This window comes from Taurulus bubalis (assembly GCF_910589615.1).
Source record: "Taurulus bubalis genome assembly, chromosome: 14".
Lineage (NCBI taxonomy): Eukaryota > Metazoa > Chordata > Actinopteri > Perciformes > Cottidae > Taurulus > Taurulus bubalis.
In genome coordinates, this window is record NC_136602.1 from 9,349,797 (window position 1) to 9,366,943 (window position 17,147).

The window sequence follows — 17,147 nt, forward strand, 5'->3', positions numbered from 1 at the left end:
ATGGGTATTTGGCAAAACAGCTTGAGCATCGTGCAAGTCAACATTTGGTGGTTCCAGGAGCTTTTACTGTGGGCGTAAACACAGCCGTTTATTTAGCGGATGCAAGCTGTCAAACAGAACTGGCTAAAGGTGCAGCTCATGGTTGTTCTGACCAATTATTACCCCGTCGGATGCTGTACAGTTCACAAAGCACAAACCACAATTATTAAGTATGCAGTATTTCCTTCATAATATGGTACACACTGATAATAATCAGACAAAAGCAATCCCCACTGAAGCTATGTGTATCCTCATCAATAGCATGATGAAAAACTACCATAATATTGATGAATTATATCAGACAAAATTCAAATCAAGCACAATGTCAAATCAAAAACAGCTTTGATCCAATATAATGAGAACCTACTACATTTTTCTACCCTTGGTGGACTAAAATGTGTTTGAAAACCAGAATTCAGACAGTGCTGTAAGTAGTAAGACACAATAATCATCAAATAATATGTATTTGAGTTAGATTAGAAGAGTGATACCACTGTAGCTGTAGCTGTAGCTGGTTAGTTTAGCTAATCACGAAGACTGGCAGCAGGGGGAAACAGCTAGACTGGCTCTGTCCAAAGGTAAGAATATCCACCTGTCAGCACCTCGAAAGCTCACAAATTAACTTGCTGTGGTTTTTACTGGGGGTTATGTGCTTATGTGGGGTTATGACTATTCCCTGGCTGAGCGCAGGTTACCAGTGGAGACTCGTCATCAAACTATTCCTTTAATGCATCACATGCACAGTAAATTCAATATCTGGGTGAGAATTTGATGATAAACAGTGGTTGGCATATTACTGTGTAACTGTCAGAGTGGGTGAAAGGCAACCACCAGTAAACGACTGGTGGCAGGTGGGCCTATTGTCCTGCACAGCAGACAGTTTATATTGTGGGTGGCAGCACTTTTACTTCAGACCAGCCTTATTCCTGTAGCACTAAAATCTGTGACTGACATCCTTGTAAAACGTCCCCGCCTCCCTCTGTATGAGAGCGTGTTGGCTGACCCCCTCTGACCCGCACGTGTCCGTCCATCCATCACACACAGCCAGAGCTGACTGCTCATCAAGGCCACAGCCACGTGTGCGCTCACACACACACACGCTTAAAAAAACAACACGTACACATACAGTAGGCAGTCTTGAACACATAGTTTGTGCAGTGTAATACACTTAGTGTACAATGCAGCCTAAGTGCACACACACGCGTGCACACACACACACACACGCACACAAACTCATTTTGCCAACTATGATACATATACATGCTTCAGCAGGTAGCGTCAAGGTCACAGCTGAGCAGAGAGACTAATGACCTATAATAAGACCCAACCTTGACTGATGGGTACAGTCAGATAGCTTGTGTATAGCGGCCAAAAGAGCAGCACACACACACACACACACACACACACACACACACACACACACACACACACACACACACACACACGCACACACATGCACACACACACACAGTGCTTTGCTCTCTGCGGCTCAGCTCTGTGTCTGCAATCTTCACTGAGGTGGATTTTGATCTGCCAAACTTTTTAATTTCAGCTCATCTTTTTTTAGCATTCTCGTCTTATCTCTGTCTTTGTATTTAATGTTTCTGTTTTTATTTCTGGCCAGCAGAGACTTCCTGAGGAAACCTGTTTGATCAAACAAAAAAATGTAAATACAGATGATTTTCTGTTAACATTGGGTGACACATTTTTCCTACAAGTTGGTTACTTTGTGGGGACATTTCTCTTGACATGCATGTATGTTCCCTCACCACATGAAGGAGATACAGTACATACGGTTTCATAGCAATGAAACTTTACCACGTTCAGAATGGTATGTGTTCCCATGAGGACACTGTGTGGCTCAAATGACCAAGTCACATTGGTTCAGTCTTCACCCCCACACACCTTGACTCCTACGTGTAACATGTGTGTAAACTAGCCATGAATGCCGAATCAACGCCGATTCAAGCCCTGACACATGCATTTTGACATTTTGATAGCCACATACTGTATTTTTACACAGAAAATCTACAAGTATTTAAGTAAAAAATAAAGCAGAAACACACACTTCACACATTTAATCAGTCATTTGAACTACAGCCACTCACTATACCAGTTGTAAAACAGCCTGTGACTATCTAATAACATTAATAGTGACATTGAATTCAAATTATGCCATTTCATTCAGTTGACTGCCACCAAAAAGACAAATCAACAAGATCTGACAGGCCTTTAATTTCATTCTAAATCAATACATTTCATCAGAGATATGAATATATTAAAAAACTCCTAAATGTTACAGAAGTCATGCTGACCCTGAGAGAAGAATAACAAGCACAAATGTTGTTGTCTACTGTGTCGTTTCTGCTTAGTTTCAACACTGCTCTAATTGGTCACTTCAGCAACTTGTGTGTCTAACGGGTGGAGCGGCTATTTGTCTGTCAGGCGGGAAGGTCCCAGAAAATGTAAAAGTGCACGGAAGATGTCAAGATGGCTGATACAGAGACAGCTGACAGAATCCCCATCAGCAACACACACACACACACACGTGCCCCCCCCCACACACACACACACGGTGACAGCAACTTAGTCAGCAGCAACACCAACAACAACCTGACTCATATTGCTGCGTCTCGGTGCATCAGATCAAGCCTCCATGCTGACAGACAGAAGAAGAGTGCTACACACAGAGACAGAGAGGACGATGTAGTGTCCACTTTTTAATAATGCAGTATGCCATTTATTATAATAAACTAAACTAATGATAACTTGCATTGTAGATCAATTTGTCATTTATTTTTGCAGTGGATCAAATCGTTTGGTCTAGAAAATAGTGATAATGCTCATCAAGGACAATTTTAGAGCCCATATTTTAGTACTAGGGATGCACCGTACAGACGAATCAAATCAGAAGAAGACAGTGAACCTACAAGTACTGAATAACAATCCCATTGAATTGCTCTCTTTCCTCCAAATTAAAAATCAGTACAACTAAGTAAGACAATATTATTCACCAGGGTTAGCTGTGGCACAAAAAACGGCAATATGACTAATGAATGCAACTTATTGCAAAAACAGAGACTATGACATTAAGAGAAAAAACTGTATTTAATGTGGATCGGTGTAAAAAGTTGAGTTTTTTTCAACAGAGTCCATGCACAACTTGTTTGCTATGAAGCGAATGTATGTCTTCGATCCCTGAGCAGGAAGAATAAGATCTGCATCTTTCCAAAACCAAACTGTACACAATTTATAAAAAGCAGCAAATCCTCACATTTGAGAAGCTGGAACCAGCAGATGTTTGGTATTTCAGCTTAAGAACTGACTTCAACAATTGATTAACTTTGTGCCAAAGGACTAATCAATACATGAATAGAGACAGATAGTTAAAGTATGCTAATAAAGTTATCTTTGGTTCAACCTCAAAACTTCCAAATCCATATCTGTTCTAAAAGAGTGACAACGTGACAACAAACAGACCGTCAGCGATGTTGCAGCTCTCGGTGTTGTTGCTCACTTCCCTCCAGGTGGGAAAACGGCTGGGTAGGATCATACTACTACTATAGATTCAGGATGAAACATAGATGAGAAGGATCACAGAGAGAAGGTTTCTGTTTCTGGTCTCTGAGTTCAGCTGAACAAAAATATCCAGAGTTTGTCAACAAGGCGATACACAGGGAGCCGGCTAGAAGCAGCTGGAGGGCTTTTTCTATTTCCAACATGATGGTGTTCGTGAAAGCGGCAGTAACCCAACAGAGGTGAACGAACCACCAGAAGAGGATGAAGGTACTTGAGATAACATGCTGTCTGTTAAATGGGGAAGAATTATAAATCAAGTATGAGAATGAGATAAATTGTCGTTATTTCTGGGAGAGCAGGCTGGTGTGTTGGTAACGAAACGACTGGGAGGTTAAAGCTGACACAGTAGAGATTAAGTTTCACCGACATCATCAGTAAACAGTCATCATCACTGCTTTATGTTTAACATTAGCAGCGTTTTAGTGGTGACAGATCATGCTTTATTCCAGTAACAGGACATGCTCAAGACAAATTTCCCTTTCAGACATTATTTTCATCATTCATGAAACTAATCGATCGATTGTTATTAGGCCCGGAACTACCGATTATTTTCATTGGGAATTAATCTGTCGATAATTTTCTTGATAAATTTGTCATAAAAAAAAAATATGAAGACATTACATCAGAGAATTTACTACTTTTCTTAAAAAAATTACTCAAACTGACTAATAGATCATGAACATAGTTGCTGATTAATTGAATTGTTGACAACTAACTGATTCATTGATTAATCGTTGCAGCTCGAATCATTATATATGGAAAATGTCTCAAAGCCCAAACTAGATTGCTTGTTTTGTCCGACCAATAGTCCAAAACACTATTTTGGGGGAAATAACACAACCAGCAAATATTTACATTTGTGAAGCATTATATTATAACTACTACTAAATGCCCAATACAGTTTTATGATGTCCAATCTGACGTCCAAAAGCCAAAGTTAATTTTGTCAATACCAGTTCTGATACCAGTTCATGAAGATATTAAACAGCACAACCACACAATTGAAAGCTAAAACCATTTTTTGCTAGAAAAAATACTTAAACTAATTGATTATCAAGTTAGCTACTGATTACTCTTCTGCTGATAAACTAATCTAATAATCAACTAATCCTTCCTATCTAGCTTTCTAAGTCCTGCCTTCCCTTTTTTACCCACCACATCCTGCCTGGAGCTTAACTGAACTTTTTTACTTTGACTTGACTAGTTGTTGGTGGCTTCCCTCTCCTCCCTTGTGTGTTTCTGCTGTTCAGTGTGAGTGATAGATTCCTGGCAGGAGCAGAAGGCTCCGAGGGCAACAAGAGCCGGAGCACAGCATCATCCTGATACCTGTTCTGCCCTGAGGGTAAACTTGAATCCCAACATGTACAGACAATGCCCCTCTAGCTCCGATCCTTTACTGTCATTAAATGACATTCAGGCCTTCATACGCATATGTAAACCCAGTTTAATTACACAGAAAATACCAAAAAGCTGCAGAAAATGATCTAATAAAGATGAAAATAGTCCATGAATACTGGGTCGCCTCCAGTAATGTAGCTAATGTTCAAGTCTGCCTTAAAACACACTGATTAGTGATCTTAAAATGAACATTGGTTGTGCTGCACCATAACCTCTCTAAGTACACAAAGTACACATCAACAGACACAAGAGACAGAAATAGCATTTTTAAAGTCAAAGGTCACATAAAACAAGAACAAGTAGCAGTTTACTGTAACGACCTCATGACAACGTTTAAATAATCTTTGATGCTTATTGACGAGACTGAGCGGGGTTACCGTACAATGACAAGATGAGAGAACAGACACAATTCTTTGGTAACAACTTCAGTCATCGATTTATCTCAGGGACAACCTGGAAGAGGGCGAGAAGGGACAGAGTAAAAGAGGAAAAACTCAGCAGACTATGGGTTTAAAATGCAGGACATTTTCTAGTAGGGGGGTGGGCACTTGGAACGATATAAATCACCACTTTGCTCTGTTCCCAGCCTCATCCTTGAATTTCAGACACAATATGACATGATTCCTCTCTGGCATTTCTAAATCCACCACACAGCAAGTTTATGGTAAACCAGGTTGTGCTTCAAGTCATCTGTCAGTGAGGACAGTACGATGAAATACACTTTCATCCCACAATATGCTGTGAGTGTTCACTGGTAACATAATCCATACATGTTTGGGCAAAGCTGCTGGTGAATAATTCAGTATCAAACGTTAAGTAGACAAAATGCTTCAATTCTGGCTGTCCACACAACTGTTAGCAGAAACACAAGGAATGCAGCCAAAGACCTCTCTTGTGTGTGTGTGTGTGTGTGTGTGTGTGTGTGTGTGTGTGTGTGTGTGTGTGTGTGTGTGTAATGTTCTACTGTCTAAAGGTCTATTTTTACAGTGATCTGACACACAACAAGCTGAGTTAAAGAATACCAATCCCACCTTGGAGCTACAATCAACCTTTCCCCATCAGCCGGCAGTACGCTGGGATACTGCGTTCAGGTTTAAAGACATACACTACTAGCCAGCAGATGACAAAATACGATCATTCCTTTCTGTGTTTTACCTCCCAGTGTAATTCACAGTACACCCAAGGCCACACACACACACACACACACACACACACACACACACATACTGTGGCAATACAGAATTTCCTTGCTCAGATTACATCGCAATAAAGACTGCGACCTTTTCACACTAAATTACCTCCTTTAAGGTGCAATGGAGTCTTTCCCTCGGGGCTAAAAGCTAAAATACCGATTTTGTTGTGACAAAGAGATGCTAAGAGCCAGTGTTGTAGCTCAGTCTATTAACTGGACAATGCAGGAGGTTTATTCTGCTTTAGAGGGTAATCATACACATTTCAGAAAAGATGCAGTTCATCTTTGCTAATGAAAAAAGAGCAAAATGACAGCGGCATAGGTGAATGAAGTCTGCACATACTTTCGCTAAAACACAAAAACAGAATCAGGTTGGAGCTTGTTCAGAGAGAAGTGTGCATCCATGTTTGGGGAGTTGGATGGATGGGTTTGAGGGGGTGGGGGTGGGGTCATATTTTTTTCTCTAATCATGAATCTAGGCGTTTTTCTGTTCCCAAGGGAGTCCTGCAAATGCCCCCCTCCCTCCCTCCCGGCTGCCACCTCCCCCACACACACCCTCTTTTGCTCTCCCTCTCTCCGTCCTTTCCTCCCCCTCCGCCCCATGCGAGGGAGCTAACTGTGAAGAGGTGTGATTACCATCGATCTGTCCAAATACAGCCCATTTCCTCAGATCCAGAGCCGTCAGCTACAAGACCAGGACCACACAGCACTGCCCCTGCCCAGGGACATAGGCTTTTTGGGGGGGAGAAAATGTCAGGGAGACTAGATGAAGGATCCAGAGCTGCTGAGGGAGACAGTAACTATACAATGCTATGGTATCACACAAATACACTGACTTATAACAGGGGAATCCTGTTGAAGATTTTTTTTTATTGCTGGGGTCTTGAACAAAGTCGTGCGGGTCAACAAAATTGATGACCACGTGATTCTTGTTATCACTGCATGTGACGGTGGAGTGGCAGGTGGTTAAGTGGAGAACAGGGAGACGGCGTTGTGCTAGAGGTGGGGCGAGCAAAAGAAAGTAATTATCAAGCCGTACAGGCGTGAGTCCCAAGGGTCAACAGAGTTGTGTGTGTGTGTGTGTGTGAGAGAGAGAAAGAGAGAGAGAGAGAGAGAGAGAGAGAGAGAGAGAGAGAGAGAGAGAGAGAGAGAGAGAGAGAGAGAGAGAGCATGACAGCACCATTTCAATAGGATAAGCTTTATCTGTGAGTGTATGAGAAGCACCTGCCATATATGCATAAATACACACACACATGCGCATGTGACACACCATTTGGCGCGTTTAAGAGCCTGATGGAAGAGGTCTGGCATTGATGCACAGTAGGGGATTAATGAGTGTGATGTTGGGGCGGGGGCGTTGTCTCTCTCTCTCACACACACACAAACACACACACACACACACACACACACACACAAACACACACACACACACACACACTGCTGCTTCAGTGAACAGTGAGTAGTGAATAGTGAATGACCCCAAGACAGACTTGTGCACCAAATGGAAAGAAAGGAAGAAAGAAAGAAACGATAAATGTGTTAGAGCTGCAATGATTAGTCCACTAATCAATTAGTAAATAATAATAATAAAAATAATAATCACCAAATATTTTGATAATCTAAAAAGTAATTCAAAGACTTTTCCCCTATTTTATGACATTCTAAGACCAAACGATATATATCAATCGTGTCACTGCGGGACTAATAAACAAATATCTAATTATCGTAGTGAATAATTGACGGATTAATTGATATAAATGGATGAAAATAACCGTTAGTTGCAGCCAGTGCCACGGTAGGATTTTAAAGTGGGAGTTATATCAACTGCAGGTGAAATAGATAATGTGTCCACGTTTGAGTGGACGTCTTTTTTTCCGTCATCGCCTGACGCCCATATTTCTATTCTTGTCTCTTTTCTCTTATTTCTTGTTTTCACAAAGTCACCTTTTCCCCTCTCTCCTTTCTGTATCTCCTCCACACCTGCTCCCCTCTTGGCCTCTCTTTCACTCACTCTGTCCTTGCCTCATCAAGCCTCTACTCTCTTATCGCCTCCTCTTTCCAACTCCTCTGTCTTTGGTCTCCCTCCCCTCCCTCCCCTCCTCCCCCTTACATACCATTCAGCTCTGTAATCACATCATTAAGCAGCATTACTGCATCTGTGAATAATCTCACGGTGAACCGCACTTACTGAACTCCTTTTCTGTCTCACCCTTCAGCACCAGAGGCGAGTTGGACCTAGTTAAATGAGATGAATGATGGAGTCATGAGTCCACGGTGTACTTGTTCAGAGAGGAAGGTCCAACAGTTTGGTCTAACTTAGCGTTGCTTCACTTGGACGGCAGCAGCTTGGGAGATGCTTCTCTCCAACATCTGCTCCTTCCTGTCCTTTCATTTGGCAGATACATAATTGTTCTGTAATCCTGCATCCTTACAGGACTCAGGATGGGACCAGTTTATATTTCCAGTGAGCCAAACTGCAACAACTCAGTCCCGTATCCTGCTGTCACTCAGCAAGATTTGAGAATCGAGCCTCTGACGCCACAAGAATGAATGAAACACTCAAACTAATTCATATAGCAGTAGAATTACACAGCAAGATCTGTTTTTTGTATATTATGTTCTCTGTTCCAATAGCTGCAAGATCTACAGTATATTGTTACATTGCTGTAACTAACAGTTGTTTTCATTAACGATTATTCTGCCAAGTATCTCTTTAATTAATCACTTAGTCCATTAAACTCCAGACAATAGTAAAAACAAAATGGCAATTATAATATCTTAATCCCAAACATATGTCATCATATTGCTCATTTTGTCCATCCAACACTCAAAACCCTATTCAGTTTACTGTCACATAAGAGGAAGAGCAGTACATCCTCAAAACAGAGAAGCAGAAGAAGGGAAAGCTTGATATTTTATCGAAAATAAATGATGGAATATGTAATTTAATAAGTATATTTGTTGATCGACTAATCGTTTTGGATGTATATGCAGTGATTTTGTCAACAACTGTTCAAAAACACATGCAAATCAAGCCAAACGAATATATTCATGTCTATATTATATATATATATATATATATATATATATATATATATATATATATATATATATATATATATATACGTATATATATATATATATATGTATATATATATATATACGTCTCCATATTTTCAGATAGATTGAAGGACGAAATACTTCTTTATAGGTTTAGATAATTCTCCTCATTCTAAGAATGATACAACACTCTGAATTAGCTGCATTCTTTTGCAGATGAGATTCAGTGAAACACATTTCTTGTATTCTTGTGTTCTCCCATTAAAATGCAGTCAGCAATTTAAATATTTCAAATGTGTACATGTTATTATGTGAAATCACATCCAGTAGTTGCACACAGGACACCACATCAGCGTGAACGAGAGGGATGAAGAGGAAGGAGGGTGCACATGGTTTTGAAGAGCGTCAAGAAAGGCGCCAATCACCTTCAAATAACCTCTAGGCTTACGATCATGCTCTCGCTCTCTCTCCCTGCCTCGATACAGTAATTCGCTCCATTTCTCCTTATCGCTCACTCTCTCCTCTCTTTCACACACACACACACTCACTCTCTCTCTCCATCTATTAGTCCTTATCGCTTCCTCTTTCTTTCTACTTCTACATCTTCCTCTCAATGCTTTTCTCTCTCCGACGCTGTAAAGCCCACTTCCAGCGCCCACGTGAGTGTTAAAGGGTGCTCTGTATGTCGTGTTGAACAAAAGGTCAAATCACCTGATGCACAAAAAAAGGTGAAAGACTGTCAGATGAACCAGACCAGGAACCACAACTAGACAACATGGATTTTTGTTTTCTTTTTCCCAGCGGTAGGACAAACAAATCCCCACATACACAGGTTTCCAGTTACGAAGGCTCCCTAAGAAATCCCATCACACACACACACCATCCCCCTGCACTAACTCTGATTTAGGACCCTTGAAGTGGTGGATCAATAATTAGAACAATCCTTATTACACGCTCTCATTTCCCCTTAGAGACGGAAGCTAAAGTAGAACAATAGCAGCAGCGTACAGTAGAGTGAGGACGCTGTGACGCACCACCATCGGAGGATCCTGCACGTTTCAGGCCGTGTTTCATACGAGCGTGGGGACTAAAATGGACTGATGTTGTTAGTATAGGTGTTATATAGTGTTTATATGTGAATGTACGGATAATATGATACAGCCATGTAACAGGAATTGCCAAGATTTCGGTTTGTCAGTGTGTCAGAAAACATCTGTTCAGTGGACCTCGGGGGATTTGGTGACACAAAAAACAATGACGAGTACTGGTGTCGTGTTTGCGGATACATTATCAATATCCAGTCACGGTCAGAGCTAACGTTGGGTAACAAGGTACAACATATTCTGATACGGAGAAAAAATGACTGTGGATTGCATTGTTCCTGTGAAATCCCTTTGCTTAGGAGTCCAGTGTGGGCGTGTTGAACTCCACCACTACCAGCTACATAAACTGTGTATAGAGACATAATTATTGTAGGGGAATACATTGAATGGCGACTGAAGAAACAATGCCAACCAACCATTATCAGAAAAGGAATTCAATTTCATACAAAAGGTAAGGTTTATGTATTTTTTTGAGGCCATTTTGCCAGGGAACCTTTACAGGGGAGGTCATTTGACATAGTCCAAATAAATCAAGAAATTCAAACCTACCAGTCTGAAGCTAACTCTTAGTAAGTGCTTGATCTTAAACATAATGAACTTATTGCTGTGTCACAATCAAATTGGAATTTCTAATTGGCTCAAAGCTAATGTGGATGGGATTAATGGACACAATATGCTTGTGTTATTGGCCCCCACCTGTATTATGCACTTTTTAATGACGCAGGACAATATTATAATTTGTAGCAAATCATTTTGGTGAACCTCCACATACCCTACTTTGAGAATCAGTAAACCATAAGCTCACTGTCTGCTTTACAATACATGTTTTTTTCCTAAAACATACCTCTTGCAAATAACTACACACAGTTATCTACATTAGACACATTATTTAAAATTAAAGCCTGTTTGCGTTATCATCACCACCATTGAAATACCACACTCAATTATCAATCACCTGCACCCAGAATGCACCTGCGAAAGCATCTGTAACCAATTAGATCACTTAGAAATCAGAGCTCGAACACGTTTGCTCTTTGGTGTGAAGAACATTGGAAACTAATTTTAGAGAGAGTTAGAGGACTGTGATTGAAATAGACTGTATTGTGTTTGTCATCTTTAGTGAAAGTAATTGTGTCTGATTCTGTTATGAGTATTAAGAATACACACAATTGTTTGTTTTTTTTCTCTCAATTGCATGTGTGTTCACAGCTTGACTAGCCATTCCTCCTGTCCATCCTAGACCCTAACAGATCCCTTCCTTCCAATGCAAGTGATGAGTAACACATTTCACAGTCCTCGTTTAGTGCAAAATTGTATTTGATATCCTATCAGATACATCTTCCAAAGTTACAGCCTATTTATGCTTCCACATACAGCTTTTCCGCCCTGAGCTGCAGTGGAGTAATGGGAACAAAAAGAGTAAATTATGTACTAAAATGGGAGATAAAAACTTGATTTGACTTAGTCAGACTGCTGAAGCATCACATTAGTGTAACTTCAGATACAAGTCTAATTCAGAAGAGGCAGCATAGCGTGTTTTAAATATCTCTATATTTGCCAAAGCTGTTCTACAAACTAGACAAAAGCTTCTTAGTTAAAACATCGAACTAACTAAATGGCGTACATCACAATCCAACTGAGTAAATCTACTATAATAGCCTTCAATTGTCATTATTTCCACAAACAGAAGCTTGGCAGCCTCCTCAAAGTCACGCTTGCGCTGTCCAGCCGGTGGCCATCTTGACGGTGAAAACATTTTCTAATAGTGGGAGGCGTTCCCAATGCCAATGCAATTAGCCGAGGCATGCATGAGCACCAAATTCATTAACCTCCATCTTTTATGGGCTGCCGGGGAAGGGAGGAGGTGAAGCAGTGGGTGCGGGGAAGGAGGAGCGAAGCAACACGCGTGCCGGCTTTGTTTCAGCCAAGAAACCAGAAAGTGAGTGCAGAGAAATCTGGGAATGAAATGAGACGGGAAGAAACGAAATATAGGAGGGGCATCTTTTAAAATATGTATTGATATTATGTTTCTTCTCTCGCTGCCTGCCTACAGCCTGATGGCTCTTTTCCCTCACGGTTTACTTTCCCTCGTTGGGCCAAGCAGACTTTGCCTTGCTGCTGTTGCCATGGGCTCTGAAGGCAGCACAGGGCTGACATCCAATTTCAACACTGCCATTCGCCTTCCAGCAGTCGTTTCAAAGTCTTGCTTTAGAGTCACTATACTGTGATCCGGATTCAGACCTCTAATGAACAGTGATGATGGCAGTAAATGATGATCACTGAGGAGCTCTTTGAAATTCATAATAAAGGGTGACCATTTTTTCAAGCATCCAATAAAATATAAAAGGCACAATATTAATAGAATCATAGAATCTCCTTGGAAGATGAGCCGCTGATTTGACTGCAGAATGAGCCTGTGGAAAAAAAGCTAGCACATGACCCAAATAAGCCCTATGAGAGAAACAATAGGTACTGTACCGACGCACGCGCTGTGTACCGGAACAGTGTGTAAAACTGGGACCTGGCAGTAGGAAACCTTTGCTTTACTTCTCTCTCTTTCTCTCTCTCTCTCTCTCTCTCTCTCTCTCTCTCTCTCTCTCTCTCTCTCTCTGGGAATCCAATGGGGGCTCCTGGCTCTAGATAATGTCATTAGAGGTAAAGCAGCTTGGAGAATTAATGTAATGGGGGTTTCCCGTTCGGATGACCACTGCGAGTTTTCACTGACTCTCTCAGAAACGCTCATACGGCATATGAAAATGAACTCCAGCATTCGTACAGACACACACTCCTAGATAAGTGTTCTCTTTCTTTCTCTCTCTCTCTCTCTCTCTCTCTGTTTCTCTCTCTCTCTCTCTCTCTCTCTCTCTCTCTCTCTCTCTCTCTCTCTCTCTCTCTCTCTCTCCCAGGTTAAAGTCCCACTATTCCCATGGTGCTCATGGTGGGGACTATCTCCCTCTGCGCTGCTTTCCTAACAATACACACTGTAAATACGGAGACACACTACACCAAGTTGTTAACCATCTGTAGCAGGAATCCCTCCCCTGACACCCTGGACTCCATTAGGGCCACACTAAACCGAGCGCTGTCTGATAAAAGCAGCAGGCCTCATGCCTAACTATCACATGCACTTTGTTGATCTATTTTTGCATTTTGATAGTTGTTACGGAGGCTTTGTCCACAGATTACTCCCTGCTTTCTGCATAACCCTCCACCATTGTATTTGAGGGTCTGAATTTGGAATTCATTCACATATTGAATAATATGGAGCAAAAAAAGTGATGTCCATGACGTGCACAACATTTTACAGATGCACAAACAGATAATTAAAAAGAGTCCAAGATCTCAACTTACTGCTCACTAAACTATAGAGTTTAGTGAGGAAATGGTGAATGAGTGAACAATGGAGTGAGCGAAACAGCCTCAATGGACTGCATATCATGTTTATTATGATATGAACCCAAACAAGCAATATAAACACTATTTTCTTGTGACCTTATAGCACAATATTTGATCCACATGAAAACAAAAGCGTAGCCATTAATGCTGAAGAATCAAGACTGGAATCTGCTATCACTCCCAAACTGGTCAGACCTTGTATACATGGAATAAATGGCCATACAGTAACTGGCGTAAGCATAAAAAATGACATGCAGTGTATTTCAAGTTAAGTCACATTACTGAAAGGCATTTTAGGTATGTATACAACGTAAATTAACCATGAATCAACCTTGGTGACTACGAATGGGAAGACTCACCACTTTGCATTAACAAGTGTTCTCTGTACCTGCTCCACCATCTAAATATAGTGTTTGTAGAGCTGTGAAAGGAGTGAGTCAAAGCAGTTTGTTGCACAATGTGCACCTAAGAAGACCACATCAGTTTAGCTACAAGACAAACATAAAAGGTTTGAGGCTGAGTAATGGAGGGAAACTGACAATGTAACCTGTGACTGTAATGCCCTTTTATCTTTTTTATAGTCTTTCTGCATGTGTGACTCTTTCGTCATGTATCTCTATAGACTCTGACACCTCTCAGTCAGTCTATTCTTACTGTATAGCGGACACCGTGAGAGTTGGAAGGCCACCAGCAGGGTAAACAGCGCACAAGCAAGGGCAGCCAAACTACTGCGGATCTTTGTGTGTGCTGGAGAGAGAGAGAGTGACCGACAACGATGGCCTATAGGGCACATCCCTCAAGTAAACGACTGACAAACAAATTAACTTTAGTGTTTGACTTTGTTTTGTGCATCATTAAAATGCAACAGCGTGAGCCAAACAAATGCGCTAATGAAAGAAAAAGTCACGGGAGTTAATGGACAGAGAGGACCTAAAGGTGATGGGACTAAGACATAGAAGGGAATGAGGGAGAGAAGAGTAGATACGAGAGAGCAGGCGCAAGGATGCAGGGCATGCAGGCCGAGGTGAGAAGGGAAAGTTTATTATCCTCATGGATGGTGCTGTGAACAATCCAATCAATACAACTCTTCTCCCCTTATCATCTCTGTCTCCTGTTCTCTTCTATGAAACATGACCCTTCATAAGGAATATACACCTCCTGTGCAGATCAGCATTTCAGACACGTATCATTTTCACACATACATGCACACAAACATAGACGCAAGGAGAAAGAAATGTGGATGTATACGAGCAAGTGTACAGATCCATGAAGTCACTTGACCTTATGAATCTTTTCTCTTTTTTTGGGGCTTCGCAAAAGATTAGCCCATGATAGATCGCCTCTTGTTTATGCTGAGGTCAAATAACGTTGCCAGCAGCATAATTCAAAACCGGGCACCCATGGGCGCAAAGTTCAGTAAATGTCACTGTTATTGAATAGATCTCTCACGGTCAAATCTCCCCACATTCAATACGCAGAATGCAATGAATGCTTTTCTCCAAACACTAGAATAGCACAGACAGCGAGGAGTTTATTATAATACATAACTGAGGGCAGCCTACAAGTTAACCTTTTTCTATCAGTTGTAGCTTAGAATTTGCTATATATTCTAGTTAAATTCTCCGACTGGTCTGACCAGAGTAAAGAGCAGACACTGAAGCAGGGTTCTCTGCAAGCTGACATGCAAGAGAGGAGGAAGAGGAGGGATACCCACGTGCATTTCAGTTCCCCCTCCATCATATGAAAAGCTTTGTCATCAATAAATCACTCCTGTATGCATTATACATGGCTGTCTGTGCATCCAAGCACACGCGCACACAGACGCAGACACACACAAGCTAGAACCCACACAAACGCACTCATACATTTCCAAAACCATGATCAAGTGAGGGAAAAAAAACACGAGAGGTGTTTGACCTTACACTCTTTGCACCTGCCAGCATTCATCTAATTTGGTATGAAGCCCACAACAAGGTTAAATTACGCCGATGAAGCAATGATTAACAAATCGTACTCGACACAGGGTGATTGTAACAACTGACCACCTTGATTCTCTTCATAAGAAGTAAGGATGTGCAAATATTCCAGGAAGCCCTTTGTGTCACGTAGTTCTACTAAACGGACGGACAATATTCGGAAGCGTTCAAAGAGTCCGAGGCAGGAAAACAAAGCGCTCCATGTGTCCGAACAGCGTTCGCCTCATCTGGAGACGCGTAGCTATAAGATTATCATGTACTAACAGGTGAAATCATTTTAGACTTTGAGCCATCGTGTATATGAAGACATACAGGCACAAACATTCTGCAAACACCTCACATGCTTCCCAACAATAAACACACAGACTCCCACATGAAGAAATAGGGGGACACCATCACACTCACTCACAGACACACACATTTAGTACACAAGGTCATAGATGCTCTTTAAATTGGACTAGTGTAAAAAGAAAACCGAGACTACACGTGTCTTGAATTATGTGCAGATCTATGACGATTTATGACGAGGCAACCTCCAAGCCCAGTTGATCTAGGTAGTCAAGCTGAGGGAGCTGTAGCGCACACACACACACACACACACACACACACACACACACACACACACACACACACACACAGAGAGAGTCACGCTCCAATGATGCTGAGCGGAGCAGATGAAGCCACCAGCCAGCCAGCCCTCGTCTGTTACCTTTCTCTTTTGTTCCCGGGACGCTGCTCTCCTGCTCTTCCTCCGCTTCTCCTTCTCGTCCTCTATCGCATTCACATCCACTTCCCCCCGATTCTTCTTCAATTGAGAGGCCGCGTGAGCCATGATAGGCAATAAAAAAATGTAGAAGCACCACACACTACACACGCGTGCCTCACCTGAAATCCCAGAGAAGTTCAGGGACTATAAATTGACAAAACCGGGATCTCAGAGGAAAAATATCGGGGTAGAAAAGGAAAGGGGGGGAAAGGGAAGAAAAATGCCCTCCTTGAAAAGGAGAATGGAGAAGAGTAGGGTATCTTTCACTTTGTATGTATATCCTGTGTGTCCTTTCTTTTGGTTGTTGCTCTGGTCTGGTCTGCTCCCTCTCTTTTGTTTCTTTTTTTTTTAAAGTGATGGGAAGACGGGAGAGAAGAGACAGCAGCTTCTCCTCATCTCCTCATCTCCTCCTCCTCCTCCACTGGCAGTGTGAGAGGAGCGCGTCCAGGAGAGGTGAGGACAAAACCGGATGGAAAGAAAAGAGACACGAGCATCACCAGCACAGAGGTGGAGGGAGGGAGGAGAGAGAGAGAGAGAGAGAGAGAGAGAATGGAGGTGGAGGGAAGAAGGGAGGGAGGGGAACGGTTACTACGGCAACCACACTCTGTTTCAGTCCGTCCTCTTAAATGTTTCTCTCT

At 41.7% G+C, this 17,147-nt stretch overlaps 1 protein-coding gene across 1 annotated transcript in view; it reads right to left on the reverse strand.

Annotated features, from left to right (window-relative positions):
* Nucleotides 1–16,575, reverse strand: part of LOC306746755 (ankyrin-3-like) — a gene marked incomplete at its 5' end in the record, with an annotated part of 94,850 nt that extends 78,275 nt beyond the window's left edge. The window contains one exon of the mRNA XM_079229716.1: nucleotides 16,453–16,575. Coding sequence (XP_079085842.1) covers nucleotides 16,453–16,575 — 123 coding nt within the window. The remainder of the gene's footprint in view (nucleotides 1–16,452) is intronic.
* Nucleotides 16,576–17,147: the final 572 nt, after the last annotated feature.